Below are 26,021 nucleotides of genomic sequence, written 5' to 3'. Positions count from 1 at the left end.
CCAAAAGCTATAGGGGCGTTTGGCAAGCGTTGGCAAAACAGCCTAGTGTGAACGAGCCCTTACAGCCAAGGAAGCTGCTGCGGTTTGATCTCCAACTGCCATGGTGCTGTACATGTGATTAGTTAAGATACCAGCCATTTGATGTTTTTTTTGTTTTTTTTCTCTGACAAGGCCATTTTATGCCACATGGCGCTGCATTACTTTAAATGACAATTGTGCGGTCATGCAGTGCTGCACCCAAATGAAATTTTTGTCCTTTTTTTCCCAGAAATAGAGATTTCTTTCAGTGGTATTTAATCGCCTCTGCGGTTTTTATTTTTTGCGCTATAAACAAAAAAACACCAACAATTTTGAAAAAAGACTCTGTATGTTTGACTTTTTGCTATTAAACATGTTCAGTAAAAATTTTTTTCAAAAATCTAATTTCGTCAAATGTATTCTGCTACGTATTTGCTAAAAAAAAAACCCAAATACGTGTAAATTAATTGGTTTACATGAAAGTTATAGTGTCTACAAATGACAGTACAGATACTGGAATTTTTTTTAATACTAGTAATGGCAGCGATCAGCGACTTTTAGCGGGACTGCGGTGGACATTCTGACACTGGGGGGGAACTGACTGTCACTGACATCCCCAGTGACACCAATGTGACGCTATTAAAAAGCGCAGACACTGTACTAATGACACTGGGCAGGAAGGGGTTAACATCTGGGCAATCAAAGGGTTGTGTGCTGTGTTGTGCTTTACTGTGTGCTGTGTGTGTACTTTACTGTGTAAGCACATTGCTATGCAGAACCATACAAAGCAATGTGTAGGAGCTGACAGGGGAGAGATATGTATTGTTTACATACAGGTCTCTCTCCCATCGGTGATACACGGCGATAGCTGGGCCCGCGGTGAATCACTGTCTGGGACTCTGTGATTGACAGGTGTGGCCGCCAATGGCAGCGCAGCTCAAGCGCCCCTTATTCGGAAATGCAAAATCACGTATATATACACATGATTTTGTGCCCCCCTGCCACCCTGTAGCAGTATTTCTGCTATAGGGTGGCGGGAAAGAGGTTAAACTGTTACATCGATGACTTTAGTTCTGCTTTATGATTTACAGCTGTTCAGGAACTCTGGGCTTTAGCAAAATGGCAGCCTCCAGCAAGAAGAAACAGGACCAATGCTGGAAGCAAATTACATCACACACTAATTTTGGTAGCATAATTATTAATGTGGAATGTATGTTCCTTGCTAAAGAACATTATTTTATGAAGTAGTTATGGGTAAAGTTCCGTTTTAAATAAAAATACAATGTTGCGTTGTACAAAAGGCTGAACAAATGAAGTAGTAATTAGGAGAAAAACAAAAAAAAACCCAGCACTTTCATCTGCCTCTTCTCCAATAGGTAGCTCTTTATTATGCAGCCAAACACATATGCAATTTGGGTGGCAGTAAAGGAAGTTAGGAATGGTTAGGAAGAAAGACAGCCATATTTGTGAGGGAATTTTCACTTTAAATTAGAGTAAACATTGAGTACATTCATTTCATTAGGTTATAAGAAAATAAAGCATTTGAATTACTTATTTATAAAACAAAAATGTATGGGATTAACTAAAAAAATGGCAGCTCTTGAACATTAATATGCCATGAATGCACTAAAGATGTGAATCCCTATATTCCATTATTTTGATACATCAGGGCTTCACAAATCCCAGGAGCTAGGTCACCATGGCGACTAGAAATTGAGTCCTGGCACCTGGGTTCACACACTGCCTCCCAGTGTCCAAAGTGGTGCGGTTTTGCTGTGATTGTCGGGCGGCAAATCTCATGAAGCTTATTGCCCAAAAGTTGCCTTGCCCTGGGAGCTGACATCCCATTCTACGCTAAAAAAAAAAAAACTGGCTCCTAACATTTTTAGCTGGCTCCTAGATTTAAAGCAAATTTACCAAGCCCTGCGATAAGTAGAACCCTATATATTGTTCCAGACAGCTGCAGACATACAGCAATCGAAAAGTTCCTTAGAGCACAATAATAGTTCTAAAAGCCTCTACAAACACAGGAACAAAGATGAGTAATCAATGCCATGTATCAGGGGCGGACTGACAACTCATGGGGCCCCTGGGAAATAGGGGATCATGGGGCCCCTGTGTCCTCACCCATACCCAAAAAGCCTATAAAAAAAGCCAATGAAAGGTACCAGGGGCATCTCATGGGGCCCCCTACTGACCCCGGGCCCTCGGGCAGTGCCCGAGTGCTTGAATGGTCAGTCCGCCCCTGCCACGTATACAAGGCTGATCATCAGTCTAGCCCGCCTTACAAAATCATATTTGAAAAATGTGACTATAAAGCCTTTTTGTGAAAGATCAGCTTAAAGTGATTCTAAAGGCTCACATTATAGTTTTTAAAAATAATCAATCATGTTATACTTACCTGCCCTGTTCAATGGTTTTACACAGAGCAGCCTCGATCCTCCTCTTCTGGATTCCCCCGCCAGCGCTCCTGGCCCCTCCCCCTGTCAAGTGCCTCCATTGCAAGGTGCTTGCTATGGGCAAACTCATGAGTGCTTGCTTCCAGGCCAGTCCATAAGACACACAGACCGCGGCTTCCCCTCTCCTTCCAATGGCTGCCGCTGCTAAATCTGAGTCAGTGAGGAAGGAAAGAGCAAGAGAGAGCCTATGCTCTCGTGCACATCACTGGATCAAGATTGCGCTCACGCAAGTAGTTAAGGGGGCTGGGGGGAGCTGCTTGCAGAAGCTTTTTTACCTTAATGCATAGAATGCATTAAGGTAAAAAAAAGCTTCTGCCTTTAAAACCACTTTAATATAAATCTTAAAAAATACTGCTTAACTTGTTTCTACGTATTTTTTTATTTTATTTGTACAATGCGGGGGCCTTAATTGCAGGCTATACTTCCTTTGCTTAGTAAGGCTGCACAGTGTTTTTGTACTGACAATTCTCTTATGTCACTATGGGGTTTATTTACTAAAGCTGGAGAGTCCAAAATCAGACTCCCTTCTGCATAGAAACCAATCAGCTTCTAACCTCAGCTTGTTCAATGAAGCTTTGGCAATGAAACCTGGAAGCTGATTGGTTTCTATGCAGAAAGGAGTCTGATTTTGGACTCTTCAGCTTTAGTAAATAAACCCCTATATGTCTACCATACAGTGCAAGTCTGAAAGAAATAGAATCTCTGCAGTATATTTTTAATGTGAGACCACCAAAATGCTACTGGTAGTGTTTGCATACACGAGGGAACATTTGAACAGCGCTTTTTTCCAAGTAGGTGAACATAGTAATGTGAATGCAAATATTTGCCCTACTGATTAATGTGAAGTGTGAGTTTTAATTACATGTCCACTTTACCCACACTTGCAGGAATCCTTGAAAAGTCATCCATTGAGCTTCTACAGACTATACAAGCATGCACGTTCTCCTGCTTCAACAAAAATATACGGTTTTATTACATATGCTGAGCCTACATCAATAATTAATGAAGATTATAAAATGCAAGACAGGAGGAGTATATCCACACAACTATATAAGCTTTACAACTGCACATTCATGGTCACTGGAGTCCCCTAACCTAGAGCTTATTAAAACTATAATTTCCCTTGTACAGCTGAGAAGCAGCACATCTCTCAGGGTCTACATAGTAAAATAAACAAAGTACATTCTGCTGGCAATGGAACGTCTATTATTACCATAGTCACAAATCCCATATAAACGAACAATTTCCAACTACAAATTGAACAATAGTGCATGGACTCCAAACCCAGTTAATATGATTTGTGTGTACTGGGTGGGTCTGAAATTTGAGCTGGTAGTTAGGAGAAATGCCAAGCATAATAGTTTAACAAGATCATAAATAGCACAGTACAGCTCTGCCTGTAGGTATGGCCAAATATGCTATTTAATTGTGATTATATAAAAGCAATGATAAAACCAAAAAAGCTATAAGTGCTTTAATAGAAAAGAAAACATCTACCTGATACGAGGAATCGTACATACAGTCTGCGACGAGCAGCAGGGGGAGGGGGGGCAAATTGCATTAACAGTGGAAGGGGTGTAAAGGGGCATGATTAAATAAAATAAAAGCCTTCTTGTACACATAAAATATGCCTTAAGTGCTGTGCTACAAGCCAAAGTCTCACAGACATCTATAAACCTCATCAGTATCATTTTTTAAAAGTCAAACTCTTCTATTATATGTGAATTTGCGCACACTGAAAATAGACAGAGCACTAACACCTTCTCTAAGCCTACCTTAGTTAAGTTAGTCAGGGGCTGCTTAACAAGCAGCAGCTGTTGAGACAATGAACAATTTGATCAGACATGAATTGTACACTATAGCAGGGCTTGAAAAAGCCGCTCGCCAAATGCGAGGAGAAATTCCTCTGTGACGAGCGGCTGCGAGCACAAATGAAGCATGGAGCGACTGCACCTGCGCTCCAAAGCTCATTGAGAAGCCAAGTTCCGGTTTCCAACTTCCGGTTTCCGGCTTCTGCAGCATTGCCGCCGAGGGGACAGGTGCAGGAGAGGTCCGCTCTCCTCCGCTGAGAGGAGACACCCTCTCCACCGCCGCAGGGGACTCGGGGGACAGTAAGTACTGTATACAACATGTCATATCACTATAATGGAGTACAGGGGAGCTGGGATATACATTAATCAGTAATGTATATCCCAGCTTCCCTGTACTCCATTATAGTGATATGACATGTATACAGTAATGTACAGTCATGGCCGAAATTGTTGGCACCCTTGATATTTCTCCAGGAAATCATGTATTTCTCACGAAACGTATTGCATTAACACATGTTTTGCTATACACATGTTTATTCCCTTTGTGTGTATTGGGACAAAACAAAAAAAGGGAGGAAAGAAAGCAAATTCGACATAATGTCACACAAACCTCCAAAAATGGGCTGGACAAAAGTATTGGCACCCTTTCACAACTGCGGATAAATAAGAATGTTACAAGCATGTGATGCTCCTGTAAACTCACCTGGGGCAAGTAACAGGTGTGGGCAATATAGAAATCACACCTGAAAGCAGATAAAAAGGAGAGACGTTCACTTAACCTTTGCATTGTGTGTCTGTCTGTGCCACACTAAGCATGGACAACAGAAAGAGGAGACGAGAACTGTCTGAGGACCTGAGAACCAAAATTGTGGCAAAATATCAACAATCTCAAGGTTACAAGTCCATCTCCAGAGAACTAGATTTGCCTTTGTCCACAGTGCGCAACATTATCAAGAAGTTTGCAACCCATGGCACTGTAGCTAATCTCCCTGGTCGTGGACGGATGAGGAAAATTGATGAAAGATTGCAACGCAGAATAGTCCGGATGGTGGATAAGCAGCCCCAAACATGTTCCAAAGACATTCAAGCTGTCCTGCAGGCTCAGGGAGCATCAGTGTCAGCGCGAACTATCCGTCGACATTTAAATGAAATGAAACGCTATGGCAGGAGACCCAGGAGGACCCCACTGCTGACACAGAGACATAAAAAAGCAAGACTACAGTTTGCCAAAATGTACTTGAGTAAGCCAAAAGCCTTCTGGGAAAACGTCTTGTGGACAGATGAGACCAAGATAGAGCTTTTCGGTAAAGCACATCATTCTACTGTTTACCGAAAACGGAATGAGGCCTACAAAGAACAAAACACAGTACCTACGGTAAAATATGGTGGAGGTTCAATGATGTTTTGGGGTTGTTTTGCTGCCTCTGGCACTGGGTGCCTTGACTGTGTGCAAGGCATCATGAAATCTGAGGATTACCAAAGGATTTTGGGTCGCACTGTAGGGCCCAGTGTCAGAAAGCTGGGTTTGCGTCCAAGATCCTGGGTCTTCCAGCAGGACAATGACCCCAAACATACGTCAAAAAGCACTCAGAAATGGATGGCAAAGAAGCGCTGGAGAGTTCTGAAGTGGCCAGCAATGAGCCCAGATCTAAATCCCATTGAACACCTGTGGAGAGATCTTAAAATTGCTGTTGGGAAAAGGTGTCCTTCCAATAAGAGAGACCTGGAGCTGTTTGCAAAGGAAGAGTGGTCCAAAATTCCGGGTGAGAGGTGTCAGAAGCTTATTGATGGTTATAGGAAGCGACTGATTTCAGTTATGTTTTCCAAAGGGTGTGCAACCAAATATTAAGTTAAGGGTGCCAATACTTTTGTCCAGCCCATTTTTGGGGTTTTGTGTGACATTATGTCATATTTGCTTTTCTGCCTCTGTTTTATATTTGTTCCAATACATACAAAGGGAATAAACATGTGTATAGCAAAACATGTGTTAATGCAATACCTTTTTTGTGTGAAATACTTGATTTTCAGGAAAAATATCAAGGGTGCCAACAATTTCGGCCATGACTGTATATCCCAGCTCCCCTGTACTCCATTATAGTGATATGACATGTATACAGTAATGATTACTGTATACATGTCATATCACTATAATGGAGTACAGGGGAGCTGGGATATACATTACTGTGTACATGTCATACCACTATAATGGAGTACAGGGGAGCTGGGATATACATTACTGTATACATGTCATATCACTATAATGGGGTACAGGGGAGCTGGGATATACATTACTGTATACATGTCATATCACTATAATGGAGTACAGGGGAGCTGGGATATACATTACTGTATACATGTCATATCACTATAATGGAGTACAGGGGAGCTGGGATATACATTACTGTGTACAGTTTTATATTTTGGACTATTTATTCTAAAGAAAAATGTAATTTCATAAGCTTTAAGGGGGTGTGGTTGGGGCAGGGGTGGGGTTTGGGGCAGGTGCACTATAGTGTACATAGTGCAGGAGCCTGTAATGTACAATATAGTGCGGGGGTCAGCAACCAGTAGATCACGGCCAGGTAACTGGTAGATCAGAGTCAGGGCTTCCCAGAGCATCGAACATAGTGCAATGCAGAGGGACTATTTGTAAAGTTGGAGCTGTAGTAGGGAGCAAAAGCCACATAAGCCAATGTCTACCTGCCAAGCATAACCCATTCAAGTGAATGAGGCCACTCTGCGAGTGCCCTGCAACCTTGTGCAGTACAGCAAACAAGAGGTTAAACAGGCAGCGATCTGTTTCTTTCTCACCACCTGCTTTAACCCCTTGGACCCCACAGAAGCATGCAGTTATGGGGCAAAGTGATCCCATTTATTTGAATTGGTCTCGATTGACAGGCGGTAGCACCCACCAAAAGCAACAGGGGATGTAATTTCTGCTGCGTCATAATTACACCTTTGGCTACTGTCGCAGCAGCTAAAGAGGGTAGGGATTGGGGGCAGTAAAACCATGACTCAACCACGGGGTTTTACCACCCACCAACTTTACATGTGAACGAGCCCTAAGAGTGCCATTGCTGGATGTAGCTATGGGCTCATGCACAAGTGCAGCAGGCACTGCTGCTCCTCTGCAAAGCGATCCGAGTGTGTTTGATAGGTGGTGAGGAGGTGATATGTTGCCTCCTTGACACCTGATTTAAACCCATGATTGCCGTGCAATGCACGTGATTGTGACACGGTAATATAGCAATTAGAGGTATAAATCAGGTTTGAGAAGGCGAAACTGATCCCGGTGATCTTTGACTTCTCCCATGTGATTCAGGTAGATCTCCACCTCTTTAAGGTTGCCTACCCCGATATAGTGTATATAATGCAGGAGTCTGTAATGTATGATATAGCGTACATAGCTGAGTATATAATTTACAATATAGTACATATAGTGCAGGAGTCAGTACTGTACAATATAGTGTTTATAGCACAGGAGTCTAATGTACAATATAGTGTATATAGTGCAGAAGTCTGTAATGTACAAAATAGTGTACATACATATTGCTGTTGTCTGTAATGCACAATAAAGTATGGATAATTGAGGCGTCTGTATGGTTAAATATATTGTAATAGCACAGGAGTCTGTAATGTACAATATAGTATACATACATATTGCAGGGGTCTGTAATGTACAGTACAGTGTATATAGTGCAGGAGTCTAAAGTACAATAGGGTGTACATGGTGCCAGAGTCCGGAATGTACAATGTAGTGTATATATTGCAGAAGTCTGTTAAGCTCGCCATATACTAATAGTTTTTTCTTGTTCAGCTAGTGGGCAGATTTCTCCATCTTCACAGATTAAGTTATGGAGGAATCCCTCCCCCTGGAACTGTCTGAATACACTGATCAGTGGCTGCAACTGCTGATCAATGAACATTTTTCCAACATGTCCTTTCACCCCCTCCCCCTTCCACAGCACAAATTCCACCCCATCAACAAATCCTTCCCCTCACGAAAAATCCTCTTCTCCTCCAAAATTCCCCCCCCCCACGCACTAATCCTCTCCCCCCGAATCCCCCCTCTCTGCACAAATCCCACCACCTCCCAAATCCCTTCTCCAAGGACTTAATCCTCTCTCTTCCCATAATTTAACTTCCCAGCACAAATATTCCCACTAAATTTCCCCTCTTTGCACAAATCCTCCCCTCCCACAAAACAAATCCTCTCACCTGCCTAAATCCCTGTGCCAGCCCCCTCCCATGCACATAGCATATATCGCTATATATAACTTCACCCTTCTAGCACAAATCCTGCTTGCCACCCAAATTCCATCTCCCCAGCACAAACTCCCACCCCACCCAATTCCACCTTCATTACCAATGCTGCCAGCACAAGCCCCCCTAACACAAATCCTCTCACTCCCCCATCCCCTCTCCCAGTACTAATTTTCCCCCCTCAAATTTGACCTTCCAGCACAAATCACCCCAAATCCCTCCCTATTAGTACAAATCCCACCCCCCATCCAACTTCACTCTCCTAACACAGATCCTCCCCAAGTACAATCCTCCTTCCAGGTCAATCTGACCCCAAGTAGCATTCCCCCCCCATCACCAAGATCAGTCTGTCCCACCGTACAATCCCCCCCTCCCTGTACAAATCCCCCCTCACCCTACCTCCTGGCAGGTCAGTCTTTTCCCCAGTACAATCAACTCCAGGTCGTCCACCAGTAAATTCCCCCAGGTCAGTCTGTCCCTCAGTATAATCATCGTCCCCCCAGGTCAGTCTGTTTCCCAGTACAATCACCCCCCACCAGGTCAGTATGTCTACCAGTACAATCCCCCTCTGCAGGTCATCCTGCCCCCAATACAATCCACCCCTCCTTAAAATACAGACCTCAGATACAGAGTGGCATGGATGACCTAGTTCCACTCAGTCTTTTCCTCCTGTGTATCATGTGATTCTTCAGTGCCAAGGAGGAGCATTGGGGAAGCTTTCCTTGGTTCTCCGACAGGCAGCTGGGCACAGAGTGATGTCGGGTTCAGCAAAGGCAGGGCAGGGGGTCGCGGTGTCGGAGATGCGGAGCACGTGCCCTGGGTGCCAGATGCTGGAGACACCACTGATGCTGTGTCACTTACCCTCTAATGAATTGCCCAGAGAAATTGATAGATACCTTCCTTCATCATGTTTTGCCTGTAGAAGTAGCTAATGTTATCCTTTGTGTTCATGCACATTAAGTAGTCTGGAGGCATTTTTGAAGCTCTAGGTACTTCTGTTTTGCGTTTCTGAGAACGTTTCTTTGGCAGAAAAAAAAAACACTAAAAGCTCCTAAATGCTAGTACAAAAAACCCTCAAAATTAGCATTGTTTTCTGCCAAGAGCACTGGCATTTTCTTAAGCCAGTGTACATGGAGCCTAAGAATTTAACTGAAAAAACTGCAGCCATTTGCCAGTTGATAAAAGGTACACTTCTACTTGTAATTTTGAAAATCAATATTTAGGAAATGTTTACTGTAAACGTTTTATTGGAGAGATATTTCCAAGAATAAATCCTCAAAACATTTGATTTCTGCCCCTTTCACATGGAATTAATTTAATGCAGCTTTGTTGGAAGGATAGCTACGCATATTTTTTTTATAAAATACACGATAATGTTCTTTCTACAGACCTTCAGATTTAATGACGACCCCTTTTTGCCCTTTATAGGTAGAGTGTGCAGGAGAGAATGGGGTAACTTTTTGTATTCTTTTGTCTTCTTGTATTTAACCAGTTTCCACCTGCCCACAGTACATTTACTGCAAGCAGGTGGCATGGGCAGGCTGGATCACATACATGTCCCATCATCCAGCCAAGGGCTAGTAGCAGGCCGCTCCTGCAACTGGTGTGTCATCTGGATTGCAGCTTCCAGTACCGGGCCACTTTGATCAGCCAGAGGATCATGTGGTCGTTATGCAATCACATGATCACAATGTCAACAAAGCGGTTATGAATGCATTTTATAACATCTGTGATTGGCCCAGAGCTATCACATGGTACTTGGGCCAATCACAGCACCTTGTACCATGAGATAGCTCTGGGCCAATCACAGCACACAATAATAATCAGATGTTATGAATGTAACCCATTCATGACAGTTCAAAACATTGCTCAGATCACTGTAACAGCAATCAAAGTGGAAAAAAAAGACCCTGATCACAACCCCAAGAGTAGTACAGTGTCACTAAGGAAAGTATGTAAAAAAATGTAAATAAATATGTGAGTATGTAAAAAAATAGTTAAGAAAAGAAAGAGTAAAACAAAAAAATTGGATAAAAACTATTTTTTTTTTAACATACTGTCACCAGTCAGCATCCCTGATCACCGCCACACCAGCCATATGATAACGCTATACTGCACTGGTGACAAGGTGTACAAAAAAAAAAATGTGAAAAATTTTTTTTTTTTTTTTTTTTTAATTTAATTTTTCCAAAAAAAAAAAAAGAAAAAAAAGTGACAAAAGATTACATCTTCAAAAACTGGCCATGCCTCTTACTAAATACCTCAGACTGTCTACTTTCCAAGAAGGTGTCATTTGCACTGTCCTGGAATTTTAATGGGATTTTTTGTTTACCATAGATATGTAGCGGAATACATTTTGGCCTAAATTTCTGAAAACAAAATTGATTTTAATAGAAAATGTTAATTTTTTTCAACATTTTCGATCTTTTTCCATTTATATAGCAAAAAAAAAAAAATTTAAAATCATATTAAAAAGGAAAGTGTTAAGGAAGAAAGAAAAAAACAATTGTTCCAGATTTAATGGATATAATGGGAAATATACTGATTGTGTGCCAAAATGATGTGGATCTTACCTTACTGGCTGCATCAGGTTGTGTCTCATAGTCCTTTTTGGTCTCTAAGATTTTCTTAACAAGACTACCTGTAACAACAGGAAAGCTAGTGCTGTATATTTGAAACAAATGAAATATGCTGTATTTAATCCTAATCCGAAATCAGCATTACTGCCCTGTCTGCATTTTGAGAAAATAAAATTTAGTAAAAGAAGGAGGTAACCACCTCCCCCTAGTGGTCACAAAAATTACAGCATAACCCATACTTGGTCTGATTAAAGTGATATTAAAGGCATTTTTTTTTTTTTTTTTTAGAAAAAATAACAAACATGTTATACTTACAGAGGTAGGTCAAAAATTTGCAAACACTACATTATTTGCAGGTGTGAAAGTGACATGTTTCACACTGATCTTTTGCTTCTCAGCTGTGTGATGAGACACCTAGCTGATAGGTGGGAAGCCTCACTTTAGTCATGCACTGCATGAGCGGCTTGTCATACAGAGTCATGTCAGAGCTTACTGAGCTTCAAGGAGGGCAAATTGTTAGTGCTCGCTTAGCTGGTGCCTCTGTGACTGAAGCTTCAGATTTATTTTTCGTGTCACGAGGTACAGTATCAAAGGTTATGACAGCATATACAGTTTCCGGGACACCGTCGCCTGATAAGCATAATCGTGGTCACCATGTCAACGGACTAATAGAGACAAAAAGACATTGTGCTGGATTGTGACCTGGAATAGGAAAACTGCTGCAAAAGTGAGAGAGGGGGAAAGGGGGAGGAAGAGAGGGGGAGGGAAAGGGGGGGGAGAGGGGGGGGGAGAGAGATAGGAGAGAGAGAAAGAGAGGGGGGGGGAGTGAGAGGGGGAAAGAGAGGGGGAGGGGAGTGAGAGAGGGGGAAAGAGAGGGGGAGGGGAGGAGGGAGGGGAGGAGGGAAGGGGAGAGAGGGAGAGAGAGGAGGGCGGGAGAGAGAGAAGGGGGAGGATAAGAAGAGAGGGGGGAAGAGAGAGAGGGAGAGAGGGGGAGAGAGGGGGAGAGGGGGGAGGGGGGAGAGGGGGGAGAGATAGGAGAGAGGGGGAGAGATAGGAGAGAGAGAGGGAGAGGGGGGGGAGATAGGAGAGAGAGGGGGGAGAGATAGGAGAGAGAGAGGGAGAGGGGGGAGAGATAGGAGAGAGAGGGGGGAGAGAGAGGGGGGGGGATAGGAGAGAGAGAGGGAGAGGGAGAGGGGGGAGAGAGAGGGGGGAAGAGAAGGGGAGAGAGGGAGAGAGAGAAGGGGGAGGAGAAGAAGAGAGGATAGGAGAAGAAGAGAGGGGGGAGAGAAAGAGGGGAAGGGGGGGAGAGAGGGGAAGGGGGGGAGAGAGGGGAGGGGGGGAGAGAGGGGAGGGGGGGAGAGGGGGAGAGAGGGGAAGGGGGGGAAGGCAGGAAGGGGGGGAAGGCAGGAGGGGAGAGGGGGAGAGAGGGGAAGGGGGGGAAGGCAGGAGGGGGGAAGGCAGGAGGGAGGGGGGGGGGAAGGCAGGAGGGGGGAAGGCAGGAGGGAGGGGGGGGGGGAAGGCAGGAGGGAGGGGGGGGGGAAGGCGGGAGGGGGGGGAAGGCAGGAGGGGGGGGGGGAGAAAGGGGGAGAGAGAGACTAGAGTAAAAAAGAAATTGTGACAACGAATAATATTTTGCCACACACAATATACTTATTTAGAATTAGAATGAAGGCCACCAAACACAGCCTATCCTCAACCTGTTCTCAATCATACGAATGTTGCTACAATGTCAAATATATAATGAAGCTTATTTACCAAAGGAGTTGAGAAAGTTCACACAACCTGTGTGACCTCACTGGACTCTCCCTCCCATCTCTACACTCCCTCCAGCCTGACTGTGTAAACCCCTGGTGGCTGGCCACGCCCTCTCATGAGTACCAACCATTCGGAACTCGTGGAAGGCATCACCTGACTTCAGCATGGCCAATAATGCTGAGGTGCGGAGCAGTCAATCATAGGTGAGCCAGAGGAGGCAGCGATCTGATGCTGGAATGCTGGACATACAGCCCCTTCTCTCACACTTGTGCATGAGAGAATTATGTAGTCTGCAACAGGAGAGGGGGGGGGGGTGACACCATTTTTGTCATGTGTCACTCTTTAACCCTGCAAGAAAGTGGAGAGGATTTAACAATGCTGGATTCACTTTTCTTTGCAAGACTGGGGACAAATGGTTTCTGATGCTTAACTGTACCAGGTAAACAGTTTAGTTTATTTTTCAGGTTTACAACCACTTTAAGGGCATCACTCTTACCGTGCTTTTCATCCACAGGGAGGTCTAGCTCTGACTCCTGGAAAGAGAAGGCATTAGTTAATAAATGTAACTAATATGCTGCATTACCATGTCTACAAGCAGCCCCATTTCTTACCATCTCCATTGCAGGAATATCCAACAGCTGAAGAGAAGCTTCTTCCACCACAAATTCATTATCATCATCATCACCGTCATCTTTCTGTTTCTCCACAATTACACTGGATACACCCTTTCCACTGCTAACCCTAAATTGGAAAAATAGATCTCATTTACCTCTTCCACTAAGCATTGAACTATAAATGCAGTCTGCAACATCATCGTTACATTGATATCATTATATGTATTAACTACATACTGTTAACATATTACAGTCATTTTTGGGATAGAAACCCTTCAACTGAACAGACTTTGAATGTTTTCGGCAGTACCTCTGAATGATAGAGCAGGCCCGGGGTGTGAATTTTTGAAGGGCTTTGTTAAGCCCTGCCTCTAATTTCAATCAAGCGCCACTGCGTTGTGCATGTATGTTGTATATAATGCAATTTTCTGACTTGCTGAATGACAGCTGAGCCTGATACAGTTTGTTTGCCAAAGCCTAATTTGCTAATGCTACAGTTAAGTCCATATATATTTGGACACAGGCACAATTTTCATACTTTTGGCTCTGTATGCCAGCAGAATAAATTAAAATGAAAAAATCCAAATGAATTTGAAGTGCAGACTTTCAGCTTTAATTCGAGGGGTTGAACATAAATATCAAGTACAAATTTTAGGAACTAAAACCACTTTTATACAGTCTCTCCATTTTCAGGGGTTCAAATGTAATTGGACAAATTCATATAATCATAAATAAAATGTTAATTTTTATAATTTTGTTGACAATCCTTTACGGACAATGACTGCCTGAAGTCTGGAACCCATGGACATTACCAAAGACTGGGTTTCCTCCTTTCTGATGCTTTGCCAGGCTCTGCAGCTGTCTTCAGTTCTTTGTTTGTGGGTCTTTCTGCCTTTAGTTTTGCCTTCAGCAAGTGAAATGCATGCTCAATTGGGTTGAGATCAGGTGATTGACTTGGCCATTGCAAAATATTCCACTTCTTTTCCTTCAAAGCTCCTGGGATGCTTTTGCATTTGGATCATTGTCCATCTGTACTGTGAAGCACTGTCCAATCAACTTCGCTGCATTTGGCTGAATCTGGGCTGACAGTATCTCTCTAAACACTGCAGAATTCACCCGGCTGCTTCTGTCTTCTGTCACATCATCAATATACACCAATGACCCAGTGCCACTGGAAGGCATACATGCTCATGTTATCACACTGCCTCCGCCATGTTTTACAGATGACTTTGTGTGCTTTGGATCATGAGCTGTTCCAAGCCTTCTCCACACTTTTTTTTCTTCCTGTCATTCTGGTATAGATTAATCTTAGTTTCATCCATCCAAATAATGCTTTTCCAGAACTGGTCTGGCTTTTTTAGATGTTTTTTGGCAATGCCTAATCTGGCTTTTAAATTCTTCAGGCTTATGAATGGTTTGCAGCTTGTGGTGAACCCTCTGTATTTGCTCTCATGAAGTCTTCTCTTGATTGTAGACTTTGACAATAATACGTCCACCTCCTGCAGAGTGTCCTTCACTTGTTTGGTTGTTGTGATGTTGTGAATTTACCACAGAGAGGATCCTGCGATCATCCACCACTGTTGTCTTCCGAAGACATCCATGCCTTTTTATGTTGCTGTGCTCACCAGTGCGTTCTTCTTTCCTCAGAATCTACCAAACTGTTGATTTAGCCATTCCTAATGTTTTTTTGAAGCCTTACAATGGCCTGTTTCACTTGCATGGACAGCTCCTTTGAACACGATGTAGGTTCAGAGCAATAGATTCCAAATGCAAATACCACACTTAGAATCAACTCCAGACCTTTAACCTACTTAACTGACAAAATATTAATGAAGGAGTAGCCCACACCTGGCCATGAAACCGCTTTTGATTCAACTGTCCAATTACTTTTGGTCCCTTGAAAAAGGGGGGATGGCTAATCTTAAGAGATGTAATTCCTAAACCCTTCCTCCAATTTGGATGTACATACCCTCAAACTAAACCTGAGAGTGTGCACTTTCAGCTCATATCTATTTTATAAAAATAGCTTGAATATGTTTTGGTAAATACCTTAAAAAAACTAAAATTGTGCCTGTGTCCAAATATATATGCATATGCCCAACAAGGACCAGCAATGTACTGGTACGTCACTGGACTTTGAGTGGTTATACCATGATGATGTCCAAATATATATGGACTTAACTGTATATGCAAATAACAAGCAGGCCCATAAGGCTAAAACAGTTAGTGTGTATCTATACCCAAGAGCAAAACCGTAGTATACTGCAGCTTATCAGGCTTTAAATGTGGTGGCTGGATTTTTTTTTCTTTTTTAGACTTTGTTTCCTTCAATTTCATTTGGGGATCAGATTGATAACCCATTTCTGGCCTAGGGTGACAATCCTTACTGTATCTCTGGAGAAGCAGGGCTGTCAATCCAGTACAAGAAATGTGTTAGGGCTACAAAACACCTTCCCCTTGCACCATCTTCATAACATTAGGGTGAAGTGTTCTGTAGTCCACAGAAAACAATGAACTGATCAGGCTGATAAAGTGCAACATGGGAAGAGAGCATAGGAAGTTACTGGATTTTTTGCCACATCAACAGGTATTTTTCTATAACTGAGATACAAAACAGAAGTGCATGTATTGGAGAATGTACTTATTTTTCACCCATACCCACACCTTAATTAGGCTCCTCCCACATCTTCACAGCATTACAGATGCACCTTAATAAATGTAAAATTATTTTTTTTTATTTTTCATTTAAACCAACCATGTTATGAATTCACAGCCAACTTTTTGCCAGAGGACCTTCAATAAAATATAACTGAAATATGTAATTGGGTACTTGGAAATGCACAATATACCCTGTTGTGTTTGCTGGCTAAGGCTACTACAAAGAAGGGGCTTATAACACAACTGTCTGCATTACTGTGTCAAGATCTACATAAAAAAAAACAAAGCTGCCAGCTAGGAAAGGGTGGAAGAGGATGTCTATCAGTCCCTTGGTCTCCCCTACCCCTTCCCAAAAACTCTCTCAATTGTTTTTTTTTACAAGGAACTTACCACACCCCTCAGAAACTGGTTTAGTGGATCAACAGAGAGACCCCTGACTGTCCTATGTGCAATAGAGGTCCTGCTGATCTTATCCCATTTGCCCTGGATATGCCCTAAGCTTCATCATACTGGAAGGATATTGTGCAAATTATCAAGGATGTCTTTCAGGTACCTATCACTGAAGTCAGATATTTGTCTACTGGACATCGTGGTCAAAGAGACCTTTGCTCAAGAGGCATCTTCCATGACTACCAGACTGTTGTTCTTGGGGCATAAAAAAGTGGCCAAAAAATGTCTGAATTCACCAACAGTAGAGAAATGGAGGAATCTGCTCAACCTCTCAATTTCAACATAAAAACTAGTTTATCAACATATGGGCTGTCCTCAGAAGAAGTTTAACAAACTACAGAAACTATGGTTATTGATTCTGGGTTGGCATCTGTTGTCTTAATAACCCAAAAGGTTGTTCCCAAAATGTAAAATTCCCCATGCTCTAAAGTCCCAACACAATATTACAACACACACGTGATTAATATTAAACATACCATTACCCAGGGAAAACCACTACAATATTACATAGGCCTGTAGCAATGTATCAGCTTACACTTTTAATCATGATCAACAGGTGATGGTATAGTATAAAACACAGGGGTTAGACAAAAAAATGGAAACACTACATAATTTGAAGGTGTGAAAGTGACAACATATTTCACATTTAAAGCGTAAGTGATGTAACATTCTTTTGCTTCCACTATGCAACACCTAGCTAACAGGTGGGAAGCCTCGCTTTCATCATTCACTGTATGAGGGGCTAATAATACGGAGTCATATCAGAGCTTACTGAGCTTCAAAGAGGGAAAATTGTTGGTATCTCCTTAGATGTTGCCAATTTATTTGCAGTGTCGTGAGGTACGGTATTATTATTAATATTATAGGTACTTATATACCGCCGTCAATTTACGCAGCGCTTTACATATATATTGTACATTCACATCAGTCCCTAACCCTCAAGGGGCGTACAATCTAAGGTCCCTAACTCACATTCATACATACTAGGGCCAATTTAGACAGGATCCAATTAATCTACCAGCATGTCTTTGGAGTGTGGGAGGAAACCGGAGTACCCCGAGGAAATCCACGCAGGCACAGAGAGAACATGCAAACTCCAGGCAGGTGGTGCCGTGGCTGGGATTTGAACCAACGACCCTAGTACTGCCAGGCAGAAGTGCTAACCATTTAGCCACTGTGCTGCACGGTATCAAAGGTTATGACGACATATGCATTTTCCAGGAAATCACTGTCTGATAAACATAAGCGTGGCCAACATGGTCAACTAACAGGAAAAAACAAAAAGGACAATGCACAGGATTGTGACCTGGAAAAAGAAAACTGCTGCAAAAGTGACTGCAGAGCTCAATCTCAGCGTTCATGCGACTAAGATTGAGCTCTGCAGTCACTTTTGCAGCAGTCATTTTCCTATTCCAAGTCACAATCCTATGTAATTTCAGTTTGTCCCTTTTCGGTCAGTTGACCATGCTGACGGCGATTGTGCTAATCAGACAACGTTTTCCCGGAAACATTTTATCTACCTTTCAGGAACAATGACTTCTGCGCTGGGTTGCCGCTTTACTCTTGGTGGAGCTGGTCGTGCACTTCCAGGTCGAGGGATTCTTCTGCAATACATAGTAGGACACTAAATAAGCTTACTGAGACACATTGCTTCTGCACTTTAGCATTACAAGGAAACTATTGTATTTTCAGGAAGCACAACAAATATAGTAGTTAATGTGATTTTAAAATTCTTGTTCTTCCATATTTCAATTACAGTATTTCATACACAGACTTGTAAATTCTAACTCTACTATTTGCAAATCAAGCAGTACAGTCAGCAACCATAAATCAGTTGCAGAATAAGAATAAAAGTCGAAAGGTGGTTGTAAGGGCTCAAGGTTTTTTACATTCATGCATTCTATGTATGAAGGTTAAAAAAAAAAAAAAAAAAAAAAAAAAAAAACGTTCTGTGTGCAACAGCCCCCCCTCCCACCCTAATACTTACATGAGCCCCATTTACCTGAGCCATTGGCTCTCGCTGCTCTCAATCACAGCCAGTGAGCAAAGGAGGAGAGAAAGAGGAGGTAGAGCCGAACTTCGGCTGTGTGTGAATGGACAAGCAGAACAGCGGCTCAGAAGCGAGCCTGCTTGGGTGCCCCCATAGCAAGCTGCTTGCTCTGGGAGCACTAGGCAGGAAAAATTGACCAGGAGCGTCAGCAGGGGGACCAGATAAGAAAAGGATTGGGGCTGCTTTGGGCAAAAACACTGCACAGAGCAGGGAAGTTATAACATGTTTGTTATTTTTTATTATTTTTTTTTGTTATTGCCTTTAAAAAAAAAACAAAAAAAACTTCAAATGATATTAAACACTTTGAGCAAACTACCAGAGATTACAAACATTATGAAGCACTACTAAGCATGCAGCAGAAGCTGTAAACGTAACAGGCAGATAAAGATGCCTCCATATACAAATACTTATAATATTAATGAACAGAACAATCCTGCTATGAATGTCAGAAAACATTCTGAGTGCAGTAAATGGAGAACCAGTACCTGGCTAACAAACTGATGAAATCACACTCTTTCATGTACCACATCTCATAAAAGCCCATGCCAGTCACAGAATACAAGTCACGCAGGATTTAATGTTTTTCGGTTTGAACTGGCAAACCACATGTGGTACTTGCTTTTATTTCCTGGTATACGTTAAACATGATAGCTTTCCAGCACCCAGTTTGCCCTGAATCAGTGTCATGAATTGCCATGGTGCAGGCAGGCTGGTCACCAGCACCATACAATCATTAATGATCTAGGGCAGTATGCATGGCATCATTCCTTGCTCCAGTCTTGGCAGATGGCCAGCCCTCATGATGTTGGAAACCCATGACGTTGATCCAGGGCAGGTGGCATGCACACCTGCCCCCAGAAGTCATGACAGGATGGATGCCTGGCTTCTCCAGACCGCTTTCATCTTCCAACTTTGTCGCACTGCTGCAGCCAAGAGTAGGGCTCTGATTTGAAGAGGGGACTATGTGATTGGGGGCTCTGAAGTGATCAGAAGACTTAGTGATGGTGGGTCTCTGATGTTATGGGGGGCTATTGACCTGAAGTTAATTTCATGAAGGCAGTTGTGTGCATTGTCCCAGGCTCAAGTTTCCCATTGATAACCAGCATTTAGGTCTTGTACAGTTTAGACTGGAGTGCCTTAGGACTTTTAAAAGGTGCACTGAAAAAAGAAGAAGGAGAAACACTGGCTTAATACCAACATCCCTACTATCCTTTGTTTCAGTTTTAGCACATAAGACTTCACACAGGCTGTATAATTATAATAAATTCAGTCCAGAAAAATATTCCCAACGCACACATTCCTGCAAGGTAAAGAGAAATCTCCAAAATAGTGTCCAAATAGGTTATTAAAATGATCACATCACAGCGTAAAGTAGCGAAGTTCTAGCGCAGTGCAGGACCCCTTCTTCAGACAAGTGACCTTTTTTTCCCACATGCCCGAAGAAGGGGTCATTGTATCGGAAAATAAATCTCATTTTTATGTAGAATGTCATTACCTTTGAGCAGATAGGTTTGTTCGCACATCAGAAGCTTCATTTTCAGTATTATGTACCTCTGTGTCTCTTCCCTCTAAAATAAATAAAAACTGTGTCACAAAAACAGATTATAACCCCCCCCCCACTGATCATATACATACATGAAACAAAAACTACTGTTTTCGAACAACAGGGAAACCCACTGTGAAAAAAAAACCTCTGGTTGTCAATTACCAGGTTTTAAAGGAATTACAAATATTAACACCATGCCTGTGCTCACTTCAATTTTGTTGTAGACTTGCTCTGCAAGCCCTGATTATGCAAAGATATGTATATCTCAGGGAAGGAGACAGCATAGACTAACATACAAGAGGCTGTAATCTTTTCCAGAGGAAAGACCTGCTTCTTTTGGCTACAATGAATCACAGCAAATTTACATTTAAGATGGGTTTCAGATTTCAACATAGGGACAATGAATATTGAATGGCATTAACAGCTTCCTGTATACGTTTTTGCTGGTATTCATATTCAAACTATAAAAAATAGTGTCTACTACCAGTTCACCACAAAACATTCTATAATAATACATAAGGTTATATTAAACATGCAACAGCTGACTGGATACAACCAGCTCGGTAAAAGGGACACAGTCACTTTGCCTATTAATGGCAAAGTGACAGGGTCTCTTTAAAGCCCACAACAGACCCTGTTATACTCCCCTTCATAGCATTGCCTTACCAGTCTTTCCTCTGTTGCAGCAGTTGCAAAATACCTGGTGACATCACCATCCCCACATATGACCACATATCTGGTATCACCTGCTACTTTGCAGTGACTGTGGCAGAAGGAGCAGTGGAGATTGCTGAAAAAGTGAGTATATTTGGCTCTGGGCTTTAAAAAGAGACACTATCACTGCCCTCAATAAACAATCTGACAAGGTTAGTTTAAAAATCTCTCTGAAATATACAAAGGGAGATAAAACAAAGTTATACTTTTATCACTGACAGGTTAATAAATGACATAGTAATGAATGTTCTTACCATCATCACTAGCTGAATCCACTGCTGCAAGGCACAAAAAGCAAAAATTACAATAACTCACACCAATATTTCCAATACGTTTTTGAAGCATCTCATCTACATAATATTTTGCTAGTTTACAGATAAAGGACCACAATTATTAGAACAATGATAGATCATTGACCGCTGTTTAAAATAATCAGAGAAAACCCCGGTTTCCACAGGTACACAATGCAAAATATCAGCTTTTTAACATATAGAGAATTTGGGGGACAAATAACAAAGATGTTCCACTAAAGTATATCTAAAAAAAAATAACTTTTTTTGTTTTTACAGGATCAAGTGTTCCTATTAAAAGATTTCCCCTCTATTTTTCATCTGGTGGCAACTCAAAATTTTGTATTTGCCCTCACTTTTATTCTTGGTGACACTGGTGATCAGGACAACTAAAGAGAGTGAATCTTCCTATCAGGGACACACACAGCAATAAAAACCTGACAGTGGTTCTAATCCCTCACCACTCTAACCAAATCTAAACAAAGAATAAAATTTGGACTTTAGTTATATTTTAACCACTTAAAGAGTAACTCCAGTCGATTTTCTGCCAAAACTGCAGCTGATGACTTTATAATAATCAAAAACTTACCTGTACCAGGATCCAGCAATGTGCTCACCTGAGGGGGCGACAGGGACAGTGTTCGGTCCTCAGGGCCGGCATCTTAACTGTGGGCACTTGACTGTGACAGTTTGCTGCTTCACAGTCGAGTGCCCACTGCATGTGTACTAGCCATGGTGTGAGGAGGGAAGGGGGGAGGAGAACTTCTGCTCAGATCACCTAGGTGATCCGAGCTGAAGAGGGAGCGGGCACCTGTCAAAATCAAGTAGCTGCTCTCTACACCCCCAAAAAATGCCAAATGTCAAAGAGGAGTGGGGGAGGAAGCCTAAAGCAGAACTCCAACCAAAAATGGAAGTTTCGCTTTAATGTCTCGCACCTCTACACCCCCCCATTAACCATAGTGATTTTAACATTTTTGCTATGTACCTGTTCATTTGGCGATACATTATATAATTACTCAGGATAAAATGAATACATATATTGTTTTCCTGTGGACAAACAAGGCTTTGCTTTTGTGATATTGCATTTACAAAAATCTATAGCCAGAAAAGCTACAAAACTAAAAAAAAAAAATGTCACTTTTTTTGATCAGTGTTAGTTTAGAAATAAATAAACTGTTACGGTGGATAAGTACAATTTTCTATTTTTCCTGACATTGAAATTAGGATTCTGATACAAAGCAGAGGTATCACTGCAAACATCAGAGCAAGAGCAATAATTCTAGCACCAGACCTCCTGTATAACTCTAAACTGGTAACCTGTAAAGGCTTTTAAAGCGTCGCCTATGGATATTTTTAAGTACCGTAGTTTGTCAGCATTCCTCAGGCATGCGCAACTTTTATAAGCACAACACGTTAGGTATCGGGTTACTCAGCGTAACATCATCTATCAGATTTTAAATAGGGTATTACCGTATATACTCGAGTATAAGCCGACCCGGATATAAGCCGAGGTACCTAATTTTACCACAACAAACTGGGAAAAACTATTGACTCGAGTATAAGCCCCATCATTAGTATCAGTGGGAGGAATAGTGCTCCATCATTGGTATCAGTGGGAGGAATAGTGCCCAATCATTGGTGTCAGTGGGAGGAATAGTGCCCCATCATTAGTATCAGTGGGAGGAATAGTGCCCCATCATTGGTGTCAGTGGGAGGAACAGTGCTCCATCATTAGTATCAGTGGGAGGAATAGTGCCCCATCATTGGTGTCAGTGGGAGGAATAGTGCCCCATCATTGGTGTCAGTGGGAGGAATAGTGCCCCATCATTGGTATCACTGGGAGGAATAGTGCCCCATCGTTGGTGTCAGTGGGAGGAATAATGCCCCATCATTAGTATCAGTGGGAGGAATAGTGCCCCATCATTGGTGTCAGTGGGAGGAATAGTGCCCCATCATTGGTGTCAGTGGGAGGAATAGTGCCCCATCGTTGGTGTCAGTGGGAGGAATAATGCCCCATCATTAGTATCAGTGACACCAATGATGCGGCACTATTCCTCCCACTGACACCAATGACACTTGCTGACCCCTGTTGCAGTATGGTGCTGCTGCAGCCAGCATATGTGGTTGCAGCAGCACCTCTGCACTGCACACTTACCGGCTTTTCCCTCACTCGATTTTCGCAAGTCCGCTCGGCTCCGCCTCCTCGCCCGTGATTGGCCGCCTGTGTACCTTTCCTGAGCTACAGTTCTGGCGGCCAATCACCGGTGAGGAGGCGGAGCCGAGCGGCAGGAGTGAGGGAGTGGCCGGAGTGACGGAAGGAGCAGCGCTTCCTGGATGGATCATCGTGGGAGCCAGGTAAGAGACAGCAGCCCTCTGCCCACCCCTGTACGCGCCCCCCTTGACGGAGCCTCGCGCCCCCCCTGGGGGGCGCACCCCACTATTTGAGAAGCACTGGCTTTAGAAGCAGCGCCCCCTGCTAGACATCTGCAGACGTTGACTCGAGTATAAGCCGAGGGGGCCGTTTTTCAGCACAAAAAATGTGCTGAAAAACTCGGCTTATACTCGAGTATATACGGTATATTGTGCTTATGTGCACTACCATTCATTAAAGTGTATTTAAAAAAAAATGCATTTGAAAAACCTCTGCACAAATATCGTGAGCCATAAAATGTTGCAATAACCAACATTTTTTTCTCCAGGGCATTTGCTTTCAGAAAATATATCATGTTTGGGGGTTCTAAGTAATTATCGAGTTAAATGATGTTTACATGTATAATGTACATGTATATGTATTACATCAAACCGTACTCTGCGCTCCTCGCACAACCTCCTGCTCTCTAGCTCCCTTGTCTCCTCCTCCTATGCTCATCTCCAAGACTTCTCCAGAGCTTCCCCCATCCTCTGGAATTCTCTACCCCAGTTTATCAGACTATCGCCTACTCTGCTCACTTTTAGGTGATCTCTGAAAACCTCTCTCTTCAGGGAAGCCTATCCTGCCATCAGCTAATAATGGAATCTTCTACTCTTCCTACCAGTCCATCCCCCACAGTTACTACCTTTTGTACCACTAGCCCCTCCCTCCTAGATTGTAAGCTCCTAGGAGCAGGGCCCTCCTATCCCTCTTGTATTGAACTGTATGGTTGCTGTATTGTCTCCCATTATATTGTAACGCGCTGAGCAAACTGTTGGTGCTATATAAATCCTGTATAATAATAATATATGAGAAGTGTCAGAATAGGTTTCAAGTCAGACATGCTACTAAATTATTGCAACAATTAGATTTTGCAATCATAAAAGAATCCAAGATTTTAAAAGTGAGGACACTCAAAGATATGAATAAAAAAACAATGATGTGTAGTATTGTTCATCTTATTTAGGTATACAAGCAGGCATTACCTATCTGCTCAGATCAGCTCAGCACTACCACTTTTCCTAAGCTTCTCTTTTGCTTTGGGAATTAAATCTCTTTAATCCTCTCATGAAGCAAGGAGACATGTGCCCTCTTCTGATGACACAACTACAGTGGCAGATGCCACACAGCTTGTAAATAAAAATACACGTCAATGATAAAGATTCTTGCACAGTCAAAGAAATACAAGAGTATGAAGGCACTGCAAAGGGTTTACTTTCAACCATCAGTTTAGAGCAGACAGAAAAACTTAATGACTGTATTTTGCAGGCTGTATTTTTTTACATTTCTGAATTATTGTACTTTGCCATATTATATCTGCCTCTATATTGCACAGCCACTGTAACTGCGATTCACATCATCAAAACTATATATTGCTCTTTAGTAGATGGAAAATTAATAATGGTCAGTTTTCACCACTCACTTAAAATATTTGTCCTGGACCAACGATTAACTAGATCTGCATATAATATAACTATAATACTGCAGTCTAAATGTGTAAACCACAAAGAGTGCAAAGTACTCTCTACAGCAAAAGTAAAACTGCGGCAGAGAAAGATCAGATCCCCTCCCCAGCTAGGCAGAGCTGTGCTTTGAGCATATCTGTGTAATCTCAGAAGTGGATGGACAGAAATACAATCATTTTGCAGGTAAAACAGATTCTATGCATTTCTTTGGTATTTCGTGGTTTGCCTGAAGATCAGCTTTAATTCTGATTTAGACAAGTGGTGGTAAGTTACATATTACTGTAGCTGTCAGATATTCTTCCACTCAAGAAAAGTTACTAGGGCTCTCTTTTAAATCTCATTGTTATTAGGGATAGTATTATGCCTAAAAAGTTTGCTGTATTTGAGCAAGGAGAAGACGACGAAGAGGAAAAAAAACAGGTACAACACAGAGAAACAAAATTTAAACAGCTAATTAAAGTGGTCCTAAAGCCTAAACATCTTTTACTTTATGCATTCCGGTAAAAAATGTTTAGATATTGGTATTGGCCCCTCACCCCCCCTTTCACTTATCTAAGCCTTCATTCGATCCAGTGCTGTGCACATCTGCAACTCTTCTCTCCCCTCACTTCCGTGTCTCACTGACTTTGCTGGGGCACTGGGAGCCAGTGGCTACTGCTGCTGTCAATTAAAGCTAATGACAAGGGAGCAGTGGGCGGGGCCGAGTTCCATTTTCTGTGTCAATAGACGCAGCAACTGGGCTCAGGAGTGAACACACACAAGTGGCCCCATGGAAAGTGGCTTCCCATGGAGGCAGAGGACAGAGAGGAGGTGCTGAAAGTACCGTGGAGCACCCAAGAAGAGGTGGTTTGGGGCTGCTCTGTGCAAATCCATTGCACAGAGCAGATAAGTATCGAGAAGTTTGTTTTGTTTTTTTCCTTTGCAATTACTTTAAATGC

General features: G+C 42.4%; 1 protein-coding gene across 1 annotated transcript in view; it reads right to left on the bottom strand.

Moving 5' to 3' along the window:
* IFT54 (intraflagellar transport 54) overlaps positions 1–26,021 on the bottom strand; it is an 85,142-nt gene that overhangs the window by 16,710 nt on the left and 42,411 nt on the right. Inside the window, exons 8-13 of the mRNA XM_089693172.1 lie at positions 21,172–21,195; positions 20,153–20,225; positions 18,128–18,211; positions 13,497–13,626; positions 13,382–13,418; positions 11,125–11,192 (exon numbers count right to left, since the gene is read on the bottom strand). Of these exons, the coding sequence (XP_089549298.1) occupies positions 11,125–11,192; positions 13,382–13,418; positions 13,497–13,626; positions 18,128–18,211; positions 20,153–20,225; positions 21,172–21,195 (416 nt within the window). The remainder of the gene's footprint in view (positions 1–11,124; positions 11,193–13,381; positions 13,419–13,496; positions 13,627–18,127; positions 18,212–20,152; positions 20,226–21,171; positions 21,196–26,021) is intronic.

Source organism: Staurois parvus, unplaced genomic scaffold, assembly GCF_062004578.1.
Source record: "Staurois parvus isolate SC_StPar_1 unplaced genomic scaffold, SC_StPar_1.0 ptg000616l, whole genome shotgun sequence".
Lineage (NCBI taxonomy): Eukaryota > Metazoa > Chordata > Amphibia > Anura > Ranidae > Staurois > Staurois parvus.
The sequence above is the reverse complement of the archived record's forward strand: the minus strand, read 5'-3'. Positions and strand labels throughout refer to the sequence as shown.